The following is a 22,784-nucleotide window of genomic DNA, read 5'->3' on the forward strand; positions in this document are numbered from 1 at the left end:
CAGACACTGTCACCTTGTCCTTCGCTTGCATTTCAGGGCTCTGGTTGTTAACGAGGGAGCATGGGCTGTTCCCTGACTTTTATCTCCATGGAGATGCTTGGGCTCCTCACTCGAGTGATTACACAAATTTTTGAACATGGGCAACACATCTTTTCTCCTAGCTTCATTTAGAAAAGTCGCCTCAAACATTATGCCAGAAACTCAAAATAGAATTCAGCCGGAATCAGACACCCAGCATGTGTAATTCTCCATCCCATTCCTTAGGCATCCAAACATTTTCTTTGTTTTGACCACTGCTGTGAATGAGCAGTTGTTTCCATCGATCTGCTATCAGTGTTGCCCAGGTCTTTCCCCTGAGGTGTCTTCTAGTTGGGATGTTTCCCTCTGGTACATATTTAGTCAAAGATTTTTTTTTCCTCTCTCAGGTTTTGAGCAACTGGGTGAACGGGGAACTCCTTAGAGCAGGGACTCTCTAGCCTGGGTTTTGTTGCATTAAGGAACAATATCATAAACAGTAAAGGGTTAAGAAGTTCACCTAGACTAGCTGACACCTGACCAGAGGAACCAATGGGGGGACAAGATTTTTGAAGAGGAAGTAGGGAAGTTTTTCCTTTGTTCTATTCATTAAGTTCTGTGCCAGAATGAAAAGATCCAGGAATCCACCAAGGTAGTTGAAGGAATAAATTAGATTATGTTCATTTCCTTTTGTGATTTTTTTTGCATAAGAGGGAGATTTAAACTGGGTTTTTCTTTTGTGTAACTTTAATGTTTTGCCCAGGGGAGACTCCTCTGTGTTTTGAATCTGTTGCCTGTGAAATTTCCTTGCATGTTAATCTCAGACGTTTTCATTTCACCTTTCTTTTTCTCTAATTAGAAGTCTTGTTTTAAGAACCTGATTGATATTTCCTTGTTTTAAGATCCAAGGGGGTTGGATCTGGACTCACCAGGAATTGGTGGGGGAAAGGGAAATTAAACTCCAGTCCTGCCAGGAAAAGGAGGATGAGTAATTTCTCCTTGGTTTAAGATCCAAGGATTTTGAATTGTGTTCACCAGGGAATTGGTGGGGAAGGAGAAGGAAAAGTTTCCAAATGACTTTCCCATAAACGTGTTTAAACTGTTTGATGATGGCAGCAACCAGATCTAAGCTGGTAATTAAGCTTAGGGGTTCTCATGCAGGTCCCCACATCTGTACCCTAAAGTTCAGAGTGGGGGTGAAACCTATGACAGTAACAATGTTGGATAACCAGTATCCACACTCTTGTTTCCTGCTGGTGCCTATTAAGGTTTCCCACATCAGATGTGTAGGAATTATTGAGGCAAAGGTCATTTGTCAGTGTGTGAAAAGAGGACAATCTGCTTCACTCATGACAACAACCTCCAGTAGTGCATGAAGTGTCTCACATTAACATTGTGTCTACATCCAGGAATATTTACTGCAACCAACACTCTAGAGCTTGGGCACATACAGGAAGTCAGAGGAAGGTACGGTACATGAGCTGGAGCACATGCAGGAGACACCGTTCTACCTCAGCATTGGACACCTTCTCCCCTACTCCATGTCAGATTCCAACACAACCAACTTCACCAACCCCTCCACCTTCATCCTGCTGGGTGTTCCAGGCCTGGAAGGGGCCCATATCTGGATCTCCATTCCCTTCTGTGCAATGTATGCCATAGCCATCTTGGGGAACTTCACCATCCTGTTCATTGTGAAGAGCGAGATGAGCCTCCATGGGCCCATGTACTATTTCCTCTGCATGCTGGCCGTCACTGACCTGGTCCTGTCTACGTCCATCCTGCCCAAAACACTGAGCATCTTCTGGTTTAATTCCAGGGAGATTGATTTCAGTGCCTGCCTCACCCAGCTGTACTTCATTCACTGCTTTTCAGCGATGGAGTCTGGGATCTTTGTTGCCATGGCTTTGGATCGCTACGTGGCCATCTGCCATCCCCTGAGACATTCCACCATCCTGACAAACCCTGTGGTGGCCAAGATCGGCCTGGCTGTGGTGCTGCGCGGTGCCATGTTCGCACTACCCTATCCCTTCCTTGCAAGAATGTGGCCATATTGTACAACTAACATTATCCCCCAATCGTATTGCGAGCACATTGCTGTGGTGAAGCTGGCCTGCGCCGACATCCGCATCAGTAATTACTACGGTCTCTTTGTGGTATTCTCTGTGATTGGACTGGATGTGTCTTCTATTGCCGTGTCCTACACCCTGATCCTCAGGGCCATCTTCAGCCTCCCCACAAAGGACGCCCGCCTCAAGACTTTTGGGACCTGCGGCTCCCACCTCTGTGTCATCTTAGCCTTTTACATCCCATGTCTCTTCTCCGCCTTCATGCACCGGTTTGGCCACAATGTGCCCCTGCATTTCCATGTTCTCATGGCCAATGTGTACCTCCTGGTGCCCCCCATGCTAAATCCTATCATCTATGGGGTGAGGTCCAAAGAGATCTGGGACAGGCTTTTCCAGCTCTTTACTCATAAAGGGACCTAAAAGTTTTCTCCTTGTTCACTGGCTCTCAGTCCGAGCTCCAGGCAGAGCTGGCTGGTGATGTGGTTCTGGACCCTCTTCCCTGAATCACTTACTGATCAGTCAAAAAGACATTAAATCCTTTCCTGGCCTTACTGTGTCAGCGTGACAAACTGGGGAATCGGTCTGTGCACAATTCATTGGGTTCCCATCTTTCTAATTGCTGGTAACTGGAACATTTCCATCCCCATCCTCAGCTGCAAGGGGCACATTTCAGATTTTGTTAGGGTGCATCCACTTTGACCATGATTCCAGGGGCTTCTTGAAAACTCGTGGGTTTTGGCAGATAACTTAGCAATTCGCTGACAGGAGCACAGTATCTAATTCCTATATAAAAGAAAGAAAGAGAAATAAGTATTAGACCCACTCGCCTCTAATACTAACATGTTCTGACATCTTGTTAGGTTTAAAATGTTGATGTATATTCTTACTTTGTTATTAACTCTACAGAGTGAGAGAGAGAGAGAGAGAGACCCCGTCAGGACTACTGGGTTCTATCTCAGTTCTAGGAGGGGATCGGGGTCTGGTAGGTTATGGCAGGTGACAGATACATCTGGGGTCTGTATAAGAACATGAGAAGGGCCATACTGGGTAAGACCAGTGGTCCATCTAGTCCAGTATCCTGTTTTCCAACAGTGGCCAATGCCAAGTGCTTTCAGATGGAATGAACAGAACAGGGTAATCGTCAAGTGATTCATGCCCTGTCACCCACTCCCAGCTTCTGGCAAACAGCGGCTCGGGACACCATCTCTGCCCATCCTGGCTATTAGCCACTGGTGGACCTATCCTCTGTGAACTTATTTGGTTCTTATTGGGCCCATGTTATCGTTTTAACCTTTGCAACATCCTCTGGCAAAAAGGTTGACAGGCTGACTTGAAGAAATACTTTCTTTTTTAATATCTGTTTCCTATTAATTTCATTGTGTGAGCCCTAGTTATGTGTTTTGTGAAAGAGTAAATAACATTTCCTTATTCAATGTTTCAAAGCCAGTCATGATTTATAGACCTATACCATATCACCCCTTAGTCATCTGTTTTCAAATCTGAAAAGTCTCAGTCTTACATTGCCCTTCTCTGTAAGTATTCCAAGTCCAATACATCTTTTTTTGGGATAGGGTGACCAAATCTGCATGCAGTATTCAATGTAATGGTGTACCACGGATTTATATAGATGCAATATTATATTGTCTGTCTTATTATCTAGCAGTCTCCTATTGATTCCCAATATTCTGTTCACTTTTTTGACTGCCGCTGCACATTGAGTGGATGTTTTCGGAGAACTATGACTCCACAATGACTCCAAGATCTCTTTCTTGATGGGTAACAGTAATTTTAACTCCATCTTTTTGTATCAATAGTTGGGATTATATTTTGCCATGTGCGTTACTTTGCATTTATCAACAATGACTTTCATCTGCCATTGTGTTGTCCAGTCACCCAGATTTGTGAAATCCCTTTGTAACATTTCTCAATCTGCTTTGGCCTTCACTATCTTGAGTAATTTTGTATCATCTGCAAATTTTGCCACCTCACTGTTTTCCTTTTTTCCAGACTATGTTGAATAGACCTGGTCCCAGTATAGGCCCTTGGGGATCACAACTCTTTACCTCTCTCCATTATCACCATTTATTCAATGCTTTGATTCCTACCTTTTAACTGGATGCAGTTGGTTTCTCCAATGCCATGTGCAGAGGTAAAATCCTTCCCCTGCTCTAACTCACTACTCTCCTGTTTATGCATCCAAGGATCACATCAGCCTTTCAGGACACAGCATCACATCGGAAGCTCACGATGAGTAGATTGTCCACTATGATCCCTAAATCATTTTACAGGTCGTTGTGTTCCATAATACAGTGCCCTAGTCTGTGGGTTGGGCCTGCATTCCCTATTCTGAGTGGAAAACATTGAATTTGTCTGTATCAAAACATTTTGTTTGCATGGGCCCAGCTCAGGAAATGCTCCAGATTAATTGGTATGCCTGCCCTGGCCTCCTCATTGGAACCACTCTGCCAATCTTTGGGTCATCACACATTTTATCTGCAGTGATTTTCTATTTGCTTCCTGATTATTGATTAAAATATTGAATAGCATCGGGCCGAGAACTGATCCCTGCAGAAACCCGCTAGAAACTGCCCCATTCACTGACAATGACCCTTTCTGAGCTCTGTAGATTAGCCACTTTTTATTCCATTTTACATGTGGTCTACTGGAATGATGCTACCTATGGTGGGACGCTACTGAGAGTATCAATTCAGGACAAATTGATTAGAGCAGGGCAGTTACAGCCCAGAGCTAGAGTTCCTTTACTATTAAGGCACCAAACCAGCCAAACAGAGAGGACTTCGGTTTTACCCCACTGACTAACCACAAGTCATAAAAGCAAATCCCTCGGACACTCCAGTTTCCCAGTATCACCACCAACACCACTCGTTATGGGGACGAATGGTTATGAAAACCAATACCCCAGTAAAAGAAAAGTGGTTCTCCTGATCCCAAAGGACCAAGCCGTCAGCTCTTACCCACGAATCATGCTGTTGCCAAGCCTTTAGAATCTAAAATCTAAAGGTTTTTTCATAAAAAAGCAATTACATCCAGTAATGGCAAAGTTTTTGGTTCAGGCTTGTAGCAATGATGAAATTAACTGCAGGCTCAAATCAAGTCTCTGGAACATCCCCAGCTGGGATGAATCATTCAGTCCTTTGTTCAGAGCTTCAGTTTGTAGCAAGGTAAGGAGGTATGGAGCAGGACTGAAGACAAGATGGAGGAGTTCCAAAAACAAGCTATCCAGCACATGGCATGGAAAAACCTTAGAGTTCTGTCCATAGACATGTCCCTGCATGCCTTGCTGAGTCACAAGGTGTATCTGCCTTCTCTCAATAGGTCAGTGAGACTCAATCCAGTCTCAATGGATGGTCCTTAATGGGCCATCAAGCAGGCTAGGCAGTGCTGACGCCAAATTGCCTGGGGTGTCACCCAGAAGCATAGCACAAGTTTGAAATACAGACAGTTTAGAGCCAATATTTATAACTTTAAATACAAAAATGATATATGCATACAGATAGAGTAATCATAGCCAGCAAATCATAACCTCATCTTAGACACCTAGGACCTTGGTTGCAAGAATGATCTATATGGTCACAGTTCATATTAATAACATCACAACCTCTCTAACCACTCAGTGACAGACTTGAAGGTGGCAATTTTGCAACAAAAAAACTTCAAAAACAAACTCCAAAGAGAAACTGCTGAACTTGAATTAATATGCAAACTAGATACTATTAACTGTGGCCTAAACAAAGACTGGGAATGGTTGGGTCATTACACCAATTGAATCTATTTCCCTATGTTAAGTTCTCCTCACACCTTCTATGGGTCATCTTAATTATCACTTCAAAAAGTTTTTTTTCCTCCTGCTAACGATAGCTCATCTCAGTTGATTAGACTCTGCCTGTTGGTATGCATACTTCCACCTTTTCATGTTCTCTGTATGTATAAATATCCCCTGTCTGTGTGTTCCATTCTATGCATCCGAAGAAGTGAGCTGCAGCTCACGAAAGCTCATGCTAAAATAAATTTGTTAGTCTTTAAGGTGCCACAAGTACTCCTGGTTTTTTTTTATCACATCTACTGATATTGTATGGTGTTCATTTTTTCACCTGAATGTTTCCCCTTACTAAATGCTTCAAAGAAATTGAAGTTTATTGCATTTGCACAGTTCTCTTGATCAGCCAAACTTATATTCTCATTAAATCATAATCTTCGGTACATTTAACAAGATTTTTTTTTCCAAAAACCATGTTGTTGCACGGGATTAATTATATTCCTAGATTTATTTTTTAATTAATCCCTTACCAGCTTTTCCATTGTTTCCTAACCTTCTCAATTGTTTTTAAAATTTTCCTTTTTTTTAACACTTTATGTTTAACACAGAAATGTCTTGTATTTGCTTTTTTTAAATTTTTTTTATTTTTTGGCTATGCTGCTACCTGATTGTTTACTTCCAGTTCCAAATAAGATGTGCGGTTGATCGGTCAGTTCGTAACTCTGGTGTTCATAACCCTAATGTTCTACTGTAGATACTGTTTAACACCCTCCTTGATTGTAAATTCACTGGAAGATATTTCATCACCTCATGTGATATGAGTACCTCATACTGCTTCTTTCCAAATGCAGAACACAACTATTTCTGGACCACTTCTAACTTTTCTGCAACATTAACAAACCTCCTTTCTCCCTCTAGCCATTGGCCTAAACCTTTTCTAGGATTTCTTTTGTGCTTAATATATTTAATAACCTACTTTTGTGATCTTTATCCCTGTCTTGACAAAAGGTTGTTTTTTCCCCACGCTCAGTTTTTGAGCTACCAGGTGAATGTGGAACTCCCTACAGCATGGACTCTCTAGGATGGCTTTTACTGCATCTCAGAAAAGATATATTGTAATAAACAGGGCTTTGGAGCGGAGCCCGGAGCAGTGGAGCTGCAGGTTTTTGCCTGGAGCTGGAGCAGAGCCGCCACTGTGGCTGACAGCTCTGGGTACCCCACCCACTGCCTGGGCTTACGGCTCTTGGGCCCTCACCAGCTGACAGCTCTGGTTCTGCCACCCCAGGGCTCAAGTGTAAAATGTCAAGGATGTCTCTTAAAGTCATGGATTCTGTGATCTCTGTGACATAATCTTATCCTTAGCCATGCCTATGAACAACTTCCCGTGGTGACTGGGGTCGTGATGGAACCGCAGCGACTGAGGCAGTGGCCATACTTTGAGTGCAGGGGAGAACAACTCCGCTGTTTGGAGCTAGTCAGCGACTGCTGTGCTTCCTGCCCAGAGTGTCAGCTGGCCCTTGTTAAGGGCCGAAGGCTGGAATGTTGTTGCCTCGGTAACGCTGTTCAGGTTGCTCTGTGCGTCTGTCCTTGGAGCTCCAATGTTATCGTTATTAGTTGACAAGGCAGCCTGCTCATTCAGCAGACCTCAAAGTTACTCATAATTAAAGACCACAGGCACGGTTCAGTGACAAAGGTAGTGACAAAGGTGCATTGCCCTCCAGGCATAGCCAGAGCGCCCTGCCTCCATGGTCACAGGTATGCTAACACATGAGTGCCGAGTGGCTGAGTCAGCAGCAGGAGTCTGTGCTGTCCCCTAGGCCACACAAAGGATTAAGGCGAGGTAACCCAACATTTATAGACTGAGATAAACAACTGGGATAAACAACTTGCATACCACATTTTCTGTTTCATTACATCTGTTTGTTACTTCCCCTTGTGCCTCATATCTTAGACAAAACTGCTCAATTCATTATTTTGTCAAGCCATCTTATCTTGTACTAGGTTGGGATGTATCCGCACTAGCAGGAATAGATTTAGGTAAATATCTAGGGCCTAGTACACTAGAAACAACTTTGCCAAGTTCATGTACTGGACAGTGAACATCTGAGCATCTGCTTTAATACCTGGCCTGACTTTGGTTCACAGCCTCTGGTTCAGGCCTCAGATCTTGCAGCAGGACCAGTGCTCTAGGCTGTCTCTCTCTCTCTCCTACATTGGCCAGTCCTAGGGGAATACCCAAAGCCCCTCTCAGCTGCTCCCCCATGTTGATAACCTATTTGAAACAACAGGCATAGACTTTGTGGGGCTCCTAGAGAAGAGTGCTGTGCAGTATTAACATACCATCATTATCCTTGTCTACACGGTGTGCACCCCGAAGCCATCCCCTTGCGCTCCACCAATGCACCCACCATTGCAAATTAGCTCATGAAATTCTGCTCCCGCTTGGTAATACCCCGAGAAATCCTAACTGATCAATGGCCTAACTTCACTTTACAACTAATGAAAGAACTGTGTGACCTACTGAGGGTAAAGACATTCAGAACGTTGATCTATCATCCCCAAACTGTTAGGTTGGTGGATCGATTTCTCAAAACTTTGATGGTGACATTAAAGAAGTTTGTAGCGTCGGATCCTAGACACTGGGACCAACTATCCCCGCCCCTCTCTTTTTTGCTATCAGGGAGGTGCCTCAAGCTACCAAGTTTTCTCCCTTTTAACTGGGTGTCTGGGAAGCGACCTCAAGGATTTCCAGACCTGCTTCGAGAAACATGGCAGAGCAAAGACCCCAGGCACTGAGCATAGTCGAATACATTCCTCCATTAAGAAATCACCTGAGGACAGGTGTTTGCTAGAAGAATTTGCTAAATGCACAACTGGTACAAGAAAAGGCCTATAACACAGGAGTCCAGCTGCAAGTGTTCAAACTGCATGATTGAGAGTTATGGTTACTACCAAGTTTGCGATTCAAATTACTGGTTTGATGGCAGGGACTGTTTGAGGTAGTGAGGCATGTGGGCCCCATCGACTGAGGTCCAGCACCCAGAGAAGAAAAAGGGGACTCGGGGTATTGGACTAGATGGACCATTGCCCTGACCCAGTGTGGCCAGTCTTAAGTTCTTATCTGTCTTCTGACAGTGGTCAGTGCCAGGTGCTTCAGAGGGAAAGAATAGGTCAATTATCAAGGGATCCATCTCCTGTCATCCAGTCCCAGCATCTGGCAGTCAGAGGCTAAGACGCTCAGAGCATAAGGTTGTGTCTCTGAACATCTTGTTTAACAGTCATTGATTGACTTATCCTCAATTAACTTATCTAATTCTTTTTTGAACCCTGTTACAGTCTTGGCCTTCACCACACGCCCTGGCAAACAGTTCCACAGGTTGACTGTGCAGTGTGTGATGGGGTATTTCCTTTCACTTGTTTTAAACTTGCTGTCTGTTAAATTCATTGGGTGACCCCTAGTTCTTGTGTTATGTGAAGGAGTAAACAACGGTTCTGTGTTCACTTTCTCCACACCAGTCATGGTTGTATAGAACTTTATCATACCCCCTCTCTCATAAGAATGGCACAACTGTTTCAGACCAAATCTCTAGCTAGCCCAGTATGCTGTGTTCTGACAGTGGCCAATGTCAGGTGCTTCAGAGGGAATGAACAGAACGGGGAATCATCAAGTAATCCAACCCCGTTTCCCTGTTCTGAGCTTCTGGCAAACAGAGGCTACAGACACCATCCTTGCCCATCCTGACTAGTAGCCATTGATGGACCAATCCTCAAGGAACTCTTTGGACCTATCCCATGGAACTCTTTGCCAGGGGATATTGTGAAGGCCATGACTATAATAGATTGGAAAAGGCACAAGGGCAGTAGGCACCAGAACTCCACTGAATGCTGATGGATACCGGGCAGCTAACTCACATCTGTGTCTCTGAACATCTCCCTTCACCCTCCCTAATTATAGCTGGTGCGGTCACTCTAGCAGTCCCCAGGCTTCAGGGCACATGCTGATCACTGAAGGGACTCAGGAAGTTGCTCCTGCCCATGGCATGATAATGAACTACGGGGGGGTTATGACTAAGCAGGGGCAATCGGTTCTGTCCTCTGTCAGAGAGAAGTTATCCGATGGGAGGGGATGTTAATCTGCATTTGAAACAAGGATTTGTGAGAGTCTTTCCATGTGTATGTCGTGTTCTCATCGATTGAGCACAGGGCTTGTCAGCCAGGAGGAGAGGAGGAGATGCTCAGATTCTATGACAATAGGCGGCAGCACAGAAATGCTGGCAGACAAGTGAGTACATCTATGTCGTGGCTCTTCCTTTTCTCTCCGGGGTTTAAGTAGTGCTGTGCCACCTTAACGAGTCTGCAGGGCTCAGTTTGCCCTGACAATTTGAGCCCCTAGTATGAGAGAATCGTTTCTCCACTCCCCTGGGAGGCTCTTAGGCTGAAGTTCTCCAGGGTTTACTTTTTGCTGTTCCTGCTGCTCAAGAAGCTGAGGGAATTGTCAGGGAGACGAGGCTAACCTGACGGTCCACAGAGACTGTACGGGGATTCATAAAGGTTGCTGTCTAATACAGCGAGTGGCAGGCATGTGAAATTCATACGCTGATTCTCAGGGATCTGCCTTTCGGTCGCTGTAAAGAGATTTCCTTTTTCTGCTGAGCGGGATTTCAGTGAGTTGCCTGTTTCTGCATTAAAATTAGTGCTGAGGGCTCAGGAAGGGTTCCAGGGTTCAAGCCAAGAACCATCTGGGCTGGAATTCACCAGCACGGTGACATGAACTGTTTAGCATTATCAGGAAAAACAGACTTAGAAGTAGTCTCAGCACATCAGTTGGCAGTTCCCAAGGGGGGTTCTGTAATCTAACCCATCACAACAAGAAGCACCAAACGGCAGTAAAAATAAAAACATGTTTCTGGCATAGAGGACACCAGGTGGAAATCTCACCGGGGGAGGTCCAGGAAAGTACCTGGGAAGGTCCAGAAAATCTGTGTGTGTGTGTGTGTGTGTGTGTGTGTGTGTGTGTAGTCCTGAAACTGGTTGAAATAGGGAGACGTAATGAGGCCATGAGTAATCCTACTTCAGTCTCATGGCAATGTCAGCAATTGCCAACACAGAAAAGCAGCCAGGGGAAGGTGTGTGCGGGTTTCTAATGGGCTGTAATATGTTAAAGGTTTGTGTAGTTTTGAAGAAGAATTACTCACGCTGGCTCCTTTTAGTCTCCACGTCCTCTCTACCTCCTGCCGGGTCTGTCCCTCCCTCCTTCCTGCACAGGCAAAGCTGCTGCTGGGTTCCCTTCACCCCAGAGAGGCAGTTCAGGCCGATCTTCCCCTTTTCCCTGGTGCAGGCAGACATTGAGTTCTGCCTAGTCTGAGGAGGTATTTTTGTGAGCTGGCGCTGTGGGATCTAGCTCCTGGTGTTGGTCCTGGGTGAAGGGTGTCACTGTGTGTCAGGGCTGGAAGTTGTGGGTGTGGGGAACCTACATGGACATGCGGGCAGTACTGGCTGTTGTGGGGCAGGCAGCGGGTGTGTACACAGACAGACAGGCAGTGCTCGGAGTTGTGGGGGAAAGGAGGAAGGTATACACAGAAGCAGACAGCGTTGTGGGTTATGTGAACAGGCAGGGAGGTGTACACAAACAGGTAGGCAGCAGTGGAGGTGGTGAGAGCAGGGAGCTGGGTGAACACTGACAGGCACCGTTGAAATTAATTTTCTCTTTTGATTGTTGGTCCAAGACCAGCACTGGGACCTTTCCTGGCTCCCAGACTGGGCAGGTCTCAGTGTCTCTTTGCCCTGGCAAGCTACAGAACTGCAGCCTGGGTGTCACAAGCTTTACTCAATTTTGTTTCCAACTGTTATTGTTGTTATGTAAATTCAGGCATTTCACCATTGGAAAGAACCACTCATCTTTGTGTGACACTGTAAACCATGTTCTTCATAGTGATACTAGCATGTTAAGATTGTAGCATAATTATGATATATTTTATACAAGATGTGTTGTAAGTTGTCATTGGAAAAGTTACAATTTTCTGAATATGATTATCCTCTTTGCATGCATGTATCATTTGTGTATCTGAAGTTATGAATATTGACTATATAGTTACACCTGAGTAACTCAATAGCTGGTTGGGAAGCACCTATTCAGGGCAATGAGCCATTAGGAAAAACAATAGGCCTTAGAATAAACCTGTCTCCTACCTGGTGAGGCTTCCTGAGAGTGCTCCAGACAGCCTGTAAGTAATGGCTACTATGACTCTACACGGGCATGTGACCAGGCCGCATAACTCTTGACTTCATTTTGGGAAGTCTGTATTTTTCCCACATTTTGAAACAATGGGTTCCCACTATATGCTAAAGTTATATAAAGCAGGGATGGACATCATCAGTGGTTGTTCACTCCCCGCACAAGAGGACTCCTGGAAACATCTGATGAAAAATGTGTGAACTGGGGGAAGTGATGGACCCACGCTAAAGGGATTTCTAGCCTGTGTAAGGCAACCTGAGAAACCCAAGCTCCAAGGCAAATGCAGATTGTGTCTTGAGAATTTGCCAGACAGCTTATAGCAGCAATCAGGGTGAGAAACTGCTAATTCATAGTCAATCGAAACAGGTACGCTTAGTTTGCATTTTTGTTTATTTGCTAGGTAATCTGCTTTGATCTGTTTGCTATCCCTTATAATCGCTTACAATCTATCTGTTGTAGTTAATAAACTTGTTTTATGTTTTAATCTAAACCCAGGGTGCCTTTAAGTGATGTGTCTGAGGGAAAAAAATCTCAGCTTGGTTACCACAAGTGTGCATTGACCTTCCCACATTGAGGGAGTGGGGAACCAGGTAACAAATTCATACTGGTTGGAGTTTGAACCAGGGCAGGACAGTACAGCTCTGGGGTCCTAGGTTAGGGAGCTGGTGGTTAGTTTGCTTGCAGCCTCTCTACTGTTTGTTCATGCAGTGGCTGGTCAAAGAGCCTGCATGTAACTGCAGCTGGGAATGACCCTGCCTGTGTGAATGCTGGTGGAGGTGTAGGATCAGGAGCGGATCTGCAGCTTGTAACAGCACCACACTGAGAGAGGGAGCCCAGGCTGCTGAGTCAGAAGGCTCAGTGGTACCCAGTTCTAGGTGACACCCTGAGGGGAAACCTGTCACACTTTGCTCCTTAGCTGCTTCAGTCTCCGAAAATACTCTGGCCTCTGTCCATACGTTCCTTCCCCATCCCAGGCTGCTCTGATTCCAACAGCACACTGGTCGCCAGTTTCTTCTCCATGCTCCCCTTTCATCTCTGGCTCCCACAACCTCTGAGATGCCCCACGCTCCCTGCAATTCTTCCTCTGCAAGGGGTGAGGTGCCTCCCATCACGCCTGCTCCCTTGGCTGTGGGGTAATCAGTGACTGTGTCTCACCGATGATAAATCTCACCCATAAGTGGCATATGCCAAGGCAACAATACGATTTCGCTTGTTATACCCAAACAAAAAACATGGTGCTTCGGAGACTGCTACACAGGAACAACTCATTAGCTGAGAAATATGCACATTATATAATAAGAGTGGGCAACTCTGCGACATGTGAGGGCTGAGATAAATACAGCTGCCACGTGCAGGAACCACTGATAGCTGCCTGAAACAGTGGGCCTCAGATGTTAAACCCAGGATGCTCTGGGATCATTTGCTAGCCAGCTCTACTAGCCATCAATAGCAAGGGTTGTATGAGATTTCATGGGCTAAAGTCATTATTTTTCTCACCTAAAGCGTTCATACATGCAGTAGGTCACAGGATTCCTCAGCCTCGTGAAATACCCACCTAGTGTTACATTTCAAAGGGGCAGCATTGACATGAGAATTTCTCCCCATAGGGGCTAAATTCAACAGTCACGAATAGAAAAAAAATGCCTCCTGTAAGCTCAGGTAAGAGTTTGCAGGCAAAATGCCTGCAGCTGACTCCTGGGGACATGTTCATAGATTCCAAAGCCAGAAGGGACCAATGTGATCATCTAGTCTGCATAACACAGACCGGAGAATTTCTGCAACATTTTTCCTAGAGCAGATCTTTAAGAGGAACATTGAACCTTGATTTAAAAATTCACAGTGAAGAAGAATCCGCCAAGACCCTTGGTAAATTGTTCCAGTGGTTAATTACTCTCACCCTTTAAAAAATGTACACCTTATCTCCAGTCAGAATTTCTTTACCTTCATCTTCCAGCCACTTGATACTGTTACATCTTCATATGCTAGGCTAAAACGTCTCTTATTAAATATTGGTTCCCTGTGTAAGTACTTACAGACTGTTATTTAGTAAACTTAACCATCTTTGTTAAATTAAAAAGATTGATGGTGAAACATTGACTGACTGATCTCATGACATTGTATTTTCTGTAAGATTCTCCATCCCCCTCCTCCTGGATCCCAGAGATTTGCTTAGTTTCTATCCGTATTTGCACTGTGAGCAGGGTTCTTCAGAGCTGTGTACTGTGATGCCCAGGTCCCTGTCCTGAGTTCATACAGTTAAGTTAGAACCCCGTAAGCTGTTTGAGGAGTTCAAGATTTTCCCTCCAGTTATTGACATCGAAGTTCATCTGCCATCATGCTGCCCATTCACCTGGCTTTCTGTGCTCCCTCTGAGGACTTCTCTGGATTTGACTATGACCTAAATAATCTTGAGCCATCTGCAAATACTGCCACCTCACTGCTTACCTCCCTTTCTAGATTGGTAATAACTATAAAATATTTACCATAGTATTTGTTATTGTCAGGAGTCTACCCTCACTTGAAACTGGGCGGTTTCAAAGTGAGGACCCGCATGTCTTCCCCCACCCCAAAATCCTAGGGTAGGTCTCCCCTTCGGCTGCCACCACCCGGTCAATTCCGTGGGCCGGGACACCCCTGTTTCCCCCCTTGGGAACACAGATCAATTCACAGAGGAGGAACCTCCCCCCTCCTCCCTCTCTCCAGCCTGCTCTGGAGACAGAGGTGCCTGGATTCAAACGCCTTGAATCTCACACACACAGGGAAGCAGCCCACTTCCCCCTCCCCTTCCCCTGAATTTCCCCAAGGGAAGGAATTAACCAAGTCCAAAGAAAAGAAAAGAATTTATTAAGAGAACAAAAGAAAATATAGAATCTCTATGAATCCAAGCTGGGCACTCATAGGGTATAACCTTGCTAAGTTCTGGAGAGAATCCTCTCTCTTTCTCAGTACAACCAGTACAAGCAGAATTAAGAATAATCAATAACAAACACACAGAATTGCAAACATAGGATTATTAGATAAGGACACAAAGTATCTTTCTAATACTCACTATCTTGACTAGAAGAAATTAGTTCAGAAAGGAGGAACTTGTAGGGACTTGATTAACTCGTCTGGTCTCTTGAACTCCAAACGGCCAAAGACCAAGACCCCCCCAAACAGAGGGAAAAGTTCCCTCCTAGGAGTTTCAAATTCTCTTCCCTGATTGGTCCTCAGGTCAGATGCCCACCAGGTACTATGCTTTAACCCTTTACTAACTATTCATGACACGCCCCCCAAATCGTCACAGTGGGATCCACTGGCGGCGATTTCCTCCTAGAACTGTAAAACAACCAGAGTAATAAAACACATGCACTATTACATCGACTACTAAGCATGAAAACATATTAAGAACAGTTTTTAGCCACTTGATTCTGGGAAACTTTCACGAGAGAGTGCATCAGCAACTTTGTTGGAAGCTCCTGAAATGTGTTGAATGTCAAAGTCAAAGTCTTGGAGAGCTAAGCTCCAGCGGAGAAGTTTCTTGTTGTTTCCCTTGTTGGTGTGAAGCCACTTTAGCGCAGCATGGTCAGTTTGTAGCTGGAACTGCCGGCCCCAAACGTATGGGTGTAGCTTTTCCAGGGCATACACAATGGCGTAACATTCTTTTTCACTGATGGACCAGTGGCTTTCCCTCTCAGACAGTTTCTTGCTGAGAAACACGACAGGATGGAAGTTGTGATCCGGTCCTTCCTGCATTAGTACCGCTCCTACCCCACATTCAGATGCATCAGTGGTAACTAGGAAGGGTTTGTCAAAGTTTGGGGCCCTTAATACAGGGTCCGACATGAGCATCGCCTTAAGCTGGGTAAAGGCTTTCTGACACTCATCAGTCCACTTAACTGCATTTGGCTGGGTTTTCCTGGTCAGATCAGTTAGTGGGGCAGCGATTTGGCTGTAGTGTGGTACAAATCGCCTGTAATATCCGGCCAAACCTAAGAAGGATTGGACCTGTTTCTTTGACCTTGGGACAGGCCACTGTTGGATAGCCTCCACCTTGGCCTGTAGGGGGTTGATGGTTCCTTGACCCACCTGGTGTCCTAGGTAAGTCACTCTGTTGTGGCCTATTTGACACTTTTTGGCCTTAACAGTTAGTCCTGCCTGCCTGATGCGCTCTAAAACCATTTTCAAATGTTCTAGGTGTTCGGGCCATGAATCAGAAAAAATGGCCACATCATCGAGGTATGCAACTGCACAGTCTTCCAATCCTGCTAGTAGACCATCCACCAGCCTTTGGAAGGTGGCAGGTGCATTCCGCAGTCCGAACGGAAGCACAGTAAACTCATACACCCCTGCATGGGTGATGAAGGCAGATTTTTCCCTGGCGGGTTCATCTAGTGGTACCTGCCAGTATCCCTTGGTTAAATCAATGGTAGAGATGAACTGGGCACGTCCCAACTTTTCCAATAGCTCATCAGTGCGTGGCATTGGATAGTTGTCTGGACGAGTTACAGCATTTAGCTTACGGTAGTCCACACAAAAGCGTATTTCCCCATCTGGTTTGGGAACCAGAACCACTGGAGATGCCCATGTACTGGTAGAAGGGCGGATGATACCCATCTCCAACATGTTGTCAATCTCCTGTTTAATAGCAACTTTGGCATGAGGTGACACCCGGTAGGGTGGTGTTCTAATCGGGTGAGCATTACCTGTGTCAATGGAGTGGTAGGTTTGCTCAGTCCGTCCTGGGATGGCTGAGAACAAGGGGTCGAAGTCAGTGCACAGTCCCTTGATCTGTTGCCGCTGTAGACGTTGTAGGGTTGTGGAGAGGGTCACCTCTTCCACACCACCATTTCTTTTACCTTCGTAGTAGACACCTTCAGGCCACTCGGTGTCATCTCCTTCCTGAACTGTAAAGTGACAGACCTGTAATTCTCTGGGATAAAAGGGCTTTAGAGAGTTAACATGAAACACTTTAGGCTTTAAAAAGGAATCAGGGAATGTTATGAGGTAGTTAACAGCTCCCAGGCGCTCCTGGACCATGTATGGTCCTTCCCAGGACGCTTCCATCTTATGGGCCTGTTGCGCCTTCAAGACCATGACCTGGTCTCCTACCTTGAAGGACCGCTCCTTGGCATGTCGATCATACCAGACCTTTTGCTCCGCTTGAGCATCTCTTAAGTTCTCTCGAGCAAGGGCCCAAGAGTCTCGGAGGGTGTTTTGAAGGTTGCTTACAAAGTCCAGAATGTTAGTCCCTGGAGGAGGTGTAAACCCCTCCCATTGCTGCTTTACCAGCTGTAATGGCCCCTTAACCTCATGGCCATACACCAGCTCGAATGGTGAGAATCCTAAACTCGGATGTGGAACAGCCCTGTAGGCAAACAGCAACTGTTGTAACACTAGATCCCAATTATTGGAGTGTTCATTGACGAATTTGCGGATCATGGCCCCCAAAGTTCCATTGAACCTTTCCACTAGGCCATTAGTTTGGTGATGGTACGGGGTGGCAACCAAGTGATGCACCCCATGAGTTTCCCACAGGTCTTTCATGGTCCCTGATAGGAAATTTGTTCCCGAATCTGTAAGAATTTCAGAGGGCCAACCCACCCTGGTAAAAATGTCAGTTAAGGCCTGGCACACAGTGTTAGCCCTGGTGTTGCCTAGAGCTACTGCTTCCGGCCATCTGGTAGCAAAGTCCACAAAAGTCAGTATGTACTGTTTTCCTCTGGGGGTCTTTTTTGGGAAAGGACCCATAATATCCACAGCTACTCGCTGAAATGGGACCTCCATTATGGGAAGTGGTTGGAGAGGGGCCTTGACCTGGTCTTGAGGTTTTCCTACCTTTTGGCATACCTCACAAGACCGGACATACTTGACAACGTCCTTGCCCATCCCCTCCCAGTCAAAGGACCTTCCCAACCTGTCTTTGCTTCGTTTCACCCCAGAATGGCCACTAGGGTGATCATGGGCTAAGCTTAAGAGCTTTTCCCGGTACTTGGTCGGAACGAGCAACCGTTTTTGAGGATGCCAGCCCTCCTGGTGTCCACCAGAAAGAAATTCCTTGTATAACAGTCCTTTCTCCACAACGAACCGGGATCGGGTAGTAGAGCTGAGAGGCGGTGGGTTGCTGCGTGCCGCCGCCCATGCTTTCTTGAGGCTGTCATCGGCTTCCTGCTCTCTCTGGAATTGTTCCCTTGAGGCGGGAGACACCAGTTCCTCTGGAAGCGATGTAGGTGATGAGGTTGTTTCCGTTGACTGTGGACCGCTCCCCGCTGGTGCACAAAGTGTCATTTCAGGCTCCGGCTGAGCCTCTTGGGTAGGGTTGTTTGCTGCTTCTGCCAGTTCAGGCCCGTTGGCACCCTCTGGCGGTGGAGTTGCAAGCGCTGGCGCCGGTGCTGGCGCTGGTTGCTCTTCCAGTTCCGGTTCTGGGACTGGATGTACTATGGCTGCTGTAGGTGTTGGCCTGGGATCCGGTTCCACCACCTCTGTCTGGGTCTCTGGTAACACAGACGGGGTCCCGGTGGATGGCTCAGGAACAGGGATGGGTCCGGCAGCTCGTCTGGCTTGGCTGCGTGTAACCACTCCCTCTGTTTTTTGCTGTTCAATGTGTCGGGCCAAGTCGTTCCCCAGTAGCATGGGAATCGGATGGTTGTCATAGACAGCAAAAGTCCACTTCCCTGACCAGCCCTTGTACTGGACAGGTAAACGCACTGTAGGTAATGTTACAGGTTTTGACATGAAGGGTCGAATTGTCACTTTGGTTTTCTGGTTGATGAATTTGGGGTCCACGAAGGTTCGGTGGATAGCTGACACATGTGCTGCAGTGTCTCTCCATGCGATGATCTCCTTTTCGTCCACTCTCAAAGTTTCCCTATGTTCTAAGGGTATTTGAGATACATCTATGTCCGGCTTTCCTTGGTGTGAAGGTGCAAGGAGTTGCACTCGGTTTAGGTTCTTTGGGCATTTGGCTTTGATATGCCCCAATTCATTGCATTGAAAACATCGCCCAGTTGATGGGTCACCAGTTTGTGTTGGTCTACTGGAGACTGGTGAGGTAGAAGGAAAGGTAGAGTCTGACTGTCCGTGGGTTGTAGGTGTGGGTTTGATTGGTCCGCGACGGTAGGGTTTAGTGTCGGTGTGTACCCTGTTGGATTCGCTCCCCTTGGCAGTAGCTTTCGTGTTGTCTACCGATGCCATCCATCTGGCTCCAATCTCTCCTGCCTCAGTGAGAGTTTTTGGTTTACCATCTTGGATGTAGCGTCTAATGTTCTCAGGAACACCATCTAGGAACTGTTCCATCAATATCAGGAGGTGTAGGTCGTCTAGCTCCTTAACCTTGGATCCTGATATCCAGGAGAAATAGTGTTTTTCCAGGTAAGCAGCGTGCTCTGGAAATGACATCTCTGGTTTCCATTTCTGGGCTCTGAAACGCTGACGGGCGTGATCAGGGGTGATGCCCATTCTGAGTCTGGCCTTGGTTAGGAACAGTGGAAAGTCGTCCATCAGGTCTCTAGGCATTTCAGCTGCCACCAGGGATAATTGTCCGCTGAGCTGTGACCTCAGCTCCAGCATGTATTGATCTTTAGGAAGATGGTATCCAATACAGGCCCTCTCAAAGTTTTCTAAAAAGGCCTCAACATCATCCCCGGCCCTGTAGGCGGGAAATTTTCTCTGAGAAGGTTGATCAGTAGGTTGAAGAGGGATTGGATTGGGTGGAGTTTGCTGTTTAGCTTTTTCTAATTCCAAAGCCTGTGTCTGGATTCGTAGCTCTAACTCTTTGGTTTCCCGGTCAGCCTCTTTGGCTGCCATGGCCCTCCTGTGTTCTGCCTCTTTGGCTTTTTGGGTAGCTTCTAGTTTTTCCATCTCTCTCTGATGGGCAGCTTCCTCCTTCTCTTTTTGTGCCTGTAGGATTTTTAAATTTACTTGAGCAATTTCCAGTTCGGTCTTTGAGTCAGTCATGTCTGTGCCTTCAGGTGCTGGTCACACCCCTCTGCAGTCAGTGAACCGTATGTGTTGCTTGACAGTCCCTACCCCTGCCTATGATAACTTGAGTAAAGAAAGAGAAATCAATCCTCTGTATAGCAAATTGTGGTTTGTGTAATGTTACTGGTTTGTACTGAGAAAGAGGGAAAGAGTTAAAAAAAAAATTTCTCTGTCTCCCTCTGCTCTGAGTTGCTGTACTCAGCAGCCCAGCTGAAAGGCTGCTGCTAACAATACCCCTGAGAAAAATCTGGTCTATTCCTTAGGGATTTGTGTTCTCCTGTCTTCTGATCCTTTCAAAAGACACAGGGAGAGAAAAAAAAAAAACCTGGCTGGAGGCTTTCTCTCTGCAACCCCCAAACCTGCTTTTCCTGTTGGATGGGAATGTACTTTGGCGAGCACTTCCCCCCACCTCAGGAATCCTGAGTGGTACCTTGTATCACAATGGACGCCAGTACCTCTCCACCGGAGGCTTTGTAACAGAAAGCCCTGCAAAAAACTGAAAATACTTGTAACCCTGAAACTGCCTCAGAGTGCCTCTGGTAGAAAAGCCTAGCCTCTCTCTCTGGGTCCGAAACACCACTGCCACCATGTCAGGAGTCTACCCTCACTTGAAACTGGGCGGTTTCAAAGTGAGGACCCGCATGTCTTCCCCCACCCCAAAATCCTAGGGTAGGTCTCCCCTTCGGCTGCCACCACCCGGTCAATTCCGTGGGCCGGGACACCCCTGTTTCCCCCCTTGGGAACACAGATCAATTCACAGAGGAGGAACCTCCCCCCTCCTCCCTCTCTCCAGCCTGCTCTGGAGACAGAGGTGCCTGGATTCAAACGCCTTGAATCTCACACACACAGGGAAGCAGCCCACTTCCCCCTCCCCTTCCCCTGAATTTCCCCAAGGGAAGGAATTAACCAAGTCCAAAGAAAAGAAAAGAATTTATTAAGAGAACAAAAGAAAATATAGAATCTCTATGAATCCAAGCTGGGCACTCATAGGGTATAACCTTGCTAAGTTCTGGAGAGAATCCTCTCTCTTTCTCAGTACAACCAGTACAAGCAGAATTAAGAATAATCAATAACAAACACACAGAATTGCAAACATAGGATTATTAGATAAGGACACAAAGTATCTTTCTAATACTCACTATCTTGACTAGAAGAAATTAGTTCAGAAAGGAGGAACTTGTAGGGACTTGATTAACTCGTCTGGTCTCTTGAACTCCAAACGGCCAAAGACCAAGACCCCCCCAAACAGAGGGAAAAGTTCCCTCCTAGGAGTTTCAAATTCTCTTCCCTGATTGGTCCTCAGGTCAGATGCCCACCAGGTACTATGCTTTAACCCTTTACTAACTATTCATGACAGTTATAAAGTGTGTAACTCCACTCGCTGTGCTTCTCTCCCTTCACAGGCATCGTGAGTATTTCTGAGACCTCTTGATGCACCAACCACTTCATGGCAGGTTTCAACCTCACCCCCTCTGACCCTTCAACATTTATCCTAATGGGCATCCCTGGCCTAGAAGCTGCCCACATCTGGATTTCCATCCCTTTCGCTATGTTCTACTTTATCGGCCTGTTGGGAAATTTCACACTTCTGTTTGTTATAGGCAAAGAGCAGACCCTGCAGAAGCCGATGTACCTGCTGCTCTGCATGCTGGCGCTCACAGACATTGGCACATCTACCTCTGTTGTGCCGAAGGCACTGTGTATATTTTGGTTCAATTTGAAAAGCATTACTGTGGGTGGCTGCCTCACCCAGTCATTCTTCCTTCACACGGTTTCTGCTACGCGGTCAGCCGTCCTTGTGACAATGGCCTTCGATCGCTATGTTGCCATATGTAACCCTCTGAGATACGCCACCATCCTCACTAATGCACAAATAGCTAAGCTAGGGCTAGTGGGTTTGACAAGAGCTGTTCTCTGCATCCTGCCCCTGCCCCTGCTCTTACACAGGCAGCCATTCTGTGGCAACCACATTATCCCTCACACGTACTGCGAGCACATAGCTGTGGCGAAGATATCATGTGGGGACATCACATTTAACAGGATATATGGTTTGGTGATAGCATTTGTACTCACCGGGTTAGACCTGACGCTCATTGCCCTGTCCTACGGTCTGATCATCAGGGCCGTCTTCAGAATCTCCTCCAAGCAAGCCCACCAGAAAGCCCTCAACACCTGCACAGCCCACATCTGTGTGATACTGATTTCTTATACTGCCGGCCTCTTCACCATTCTGAATCACCGGTTCGGTCAGGGCACTGTTCCCCATGTTCACATCATCTTGGCCAACCTCTATCTCCTCATCCCCCCCATGCTCAACCCTATCATTTATGGGGTCAAAAACAAAGAATTTCGTGATATAGTGGGCAAATACATCTGGGTGATCATCTGGGGCCACTGACTTTAAACCTGTATGACTAGAGGGGGAAAGGATATCTCGTCGTTAATCAAGGGTGCTCTGTACCCGTGGATTTTCTACTATTAGTGTTGCGGAAGCATGCAGTTTTAAACCAGAAGGAATGAGAGTTTGTGTGAGAAACACAGAAAATCTGGAACTAAAGAATGATTTCTAGGATTAGTTGATGCTCTGAGAGAGGGGATGCTGGCGCCATCTATCACAACATGAAGCAATTCTTACAACCTCCCAGCTAACTGGGATGCTTTTGGGAGGAATCCCAAAAGTTCTATGAGCTGCATGATGTCCCTTTAGCCCAGCACAGAGGAAGAGCAT

At 46.2% G+C, this 22,784-nt stretch overlaps 2 protein-coding genes across 2 annotated transcripts; both read left to right on the plus strand.

Annotated features, from left to right (window-relative positions):
• The first annotated feature begins 1,505 nt into the window (after positions 1–1,505).
• LOC123354661 (olfactory receptor 52R1-like) lies at positions 1,506–2,504 on the plus strand. Its single transcript, XM_044996787.1, has one exon. The coding sequence runs from the start codon at positions 1,506–1,508 to the stop codon at positions 2,502–2,504; it is 999 nt and encodes a 332-aa protein (XP_044852722.1).
• Positions 2,505–21,503: 18,999 nt separating this feature from the next.
• LOC123362616 (olfactory receptor 52D1-like) lies at positions 21,504–22,454 on the plus strand. The gene has a single exon (XM_045003015.1). The coding sequence runs from the start codon at positions 21,504–21,506 to the stop codon at positions 22,452–22,454; it is 951 nt and encodes a 316-aa protein (XP_044858950.1).
• Positions 22,455–22,784: the final 330 nt, after the last annotated feature.

This window comes from Mauremys mutica, chromosome 1 (assembly GCF_020497125.1).
Source record: "Mauremys mutica isolate MM-2020 ecotype Southern chromosome 1, ASM2049712v1, whole genome shotgun sequence".
NCBI classification, from domain to species: domain Eukaryota; kingdom Metazoa; phylum Chordata; order Testudines; family Geoemydidae; genus Mauremys; species Mauremys mutica.

Coding starts and splice junctions, on each gene's coding strand:
- LOC123354661 (XM_044996787.1), top strand. CDS start 1,506: ATGCAGGAGACACCGTTCTACCTCAGCATTGGACACCTTCTCCCCTAC.
- LOC123362616 (XM_045003015.1), top strand. CDS start 21,504: ATGGCAGGTTTCAACCTCACCCCCTCTGACCCTTCAACATTTATCCTA.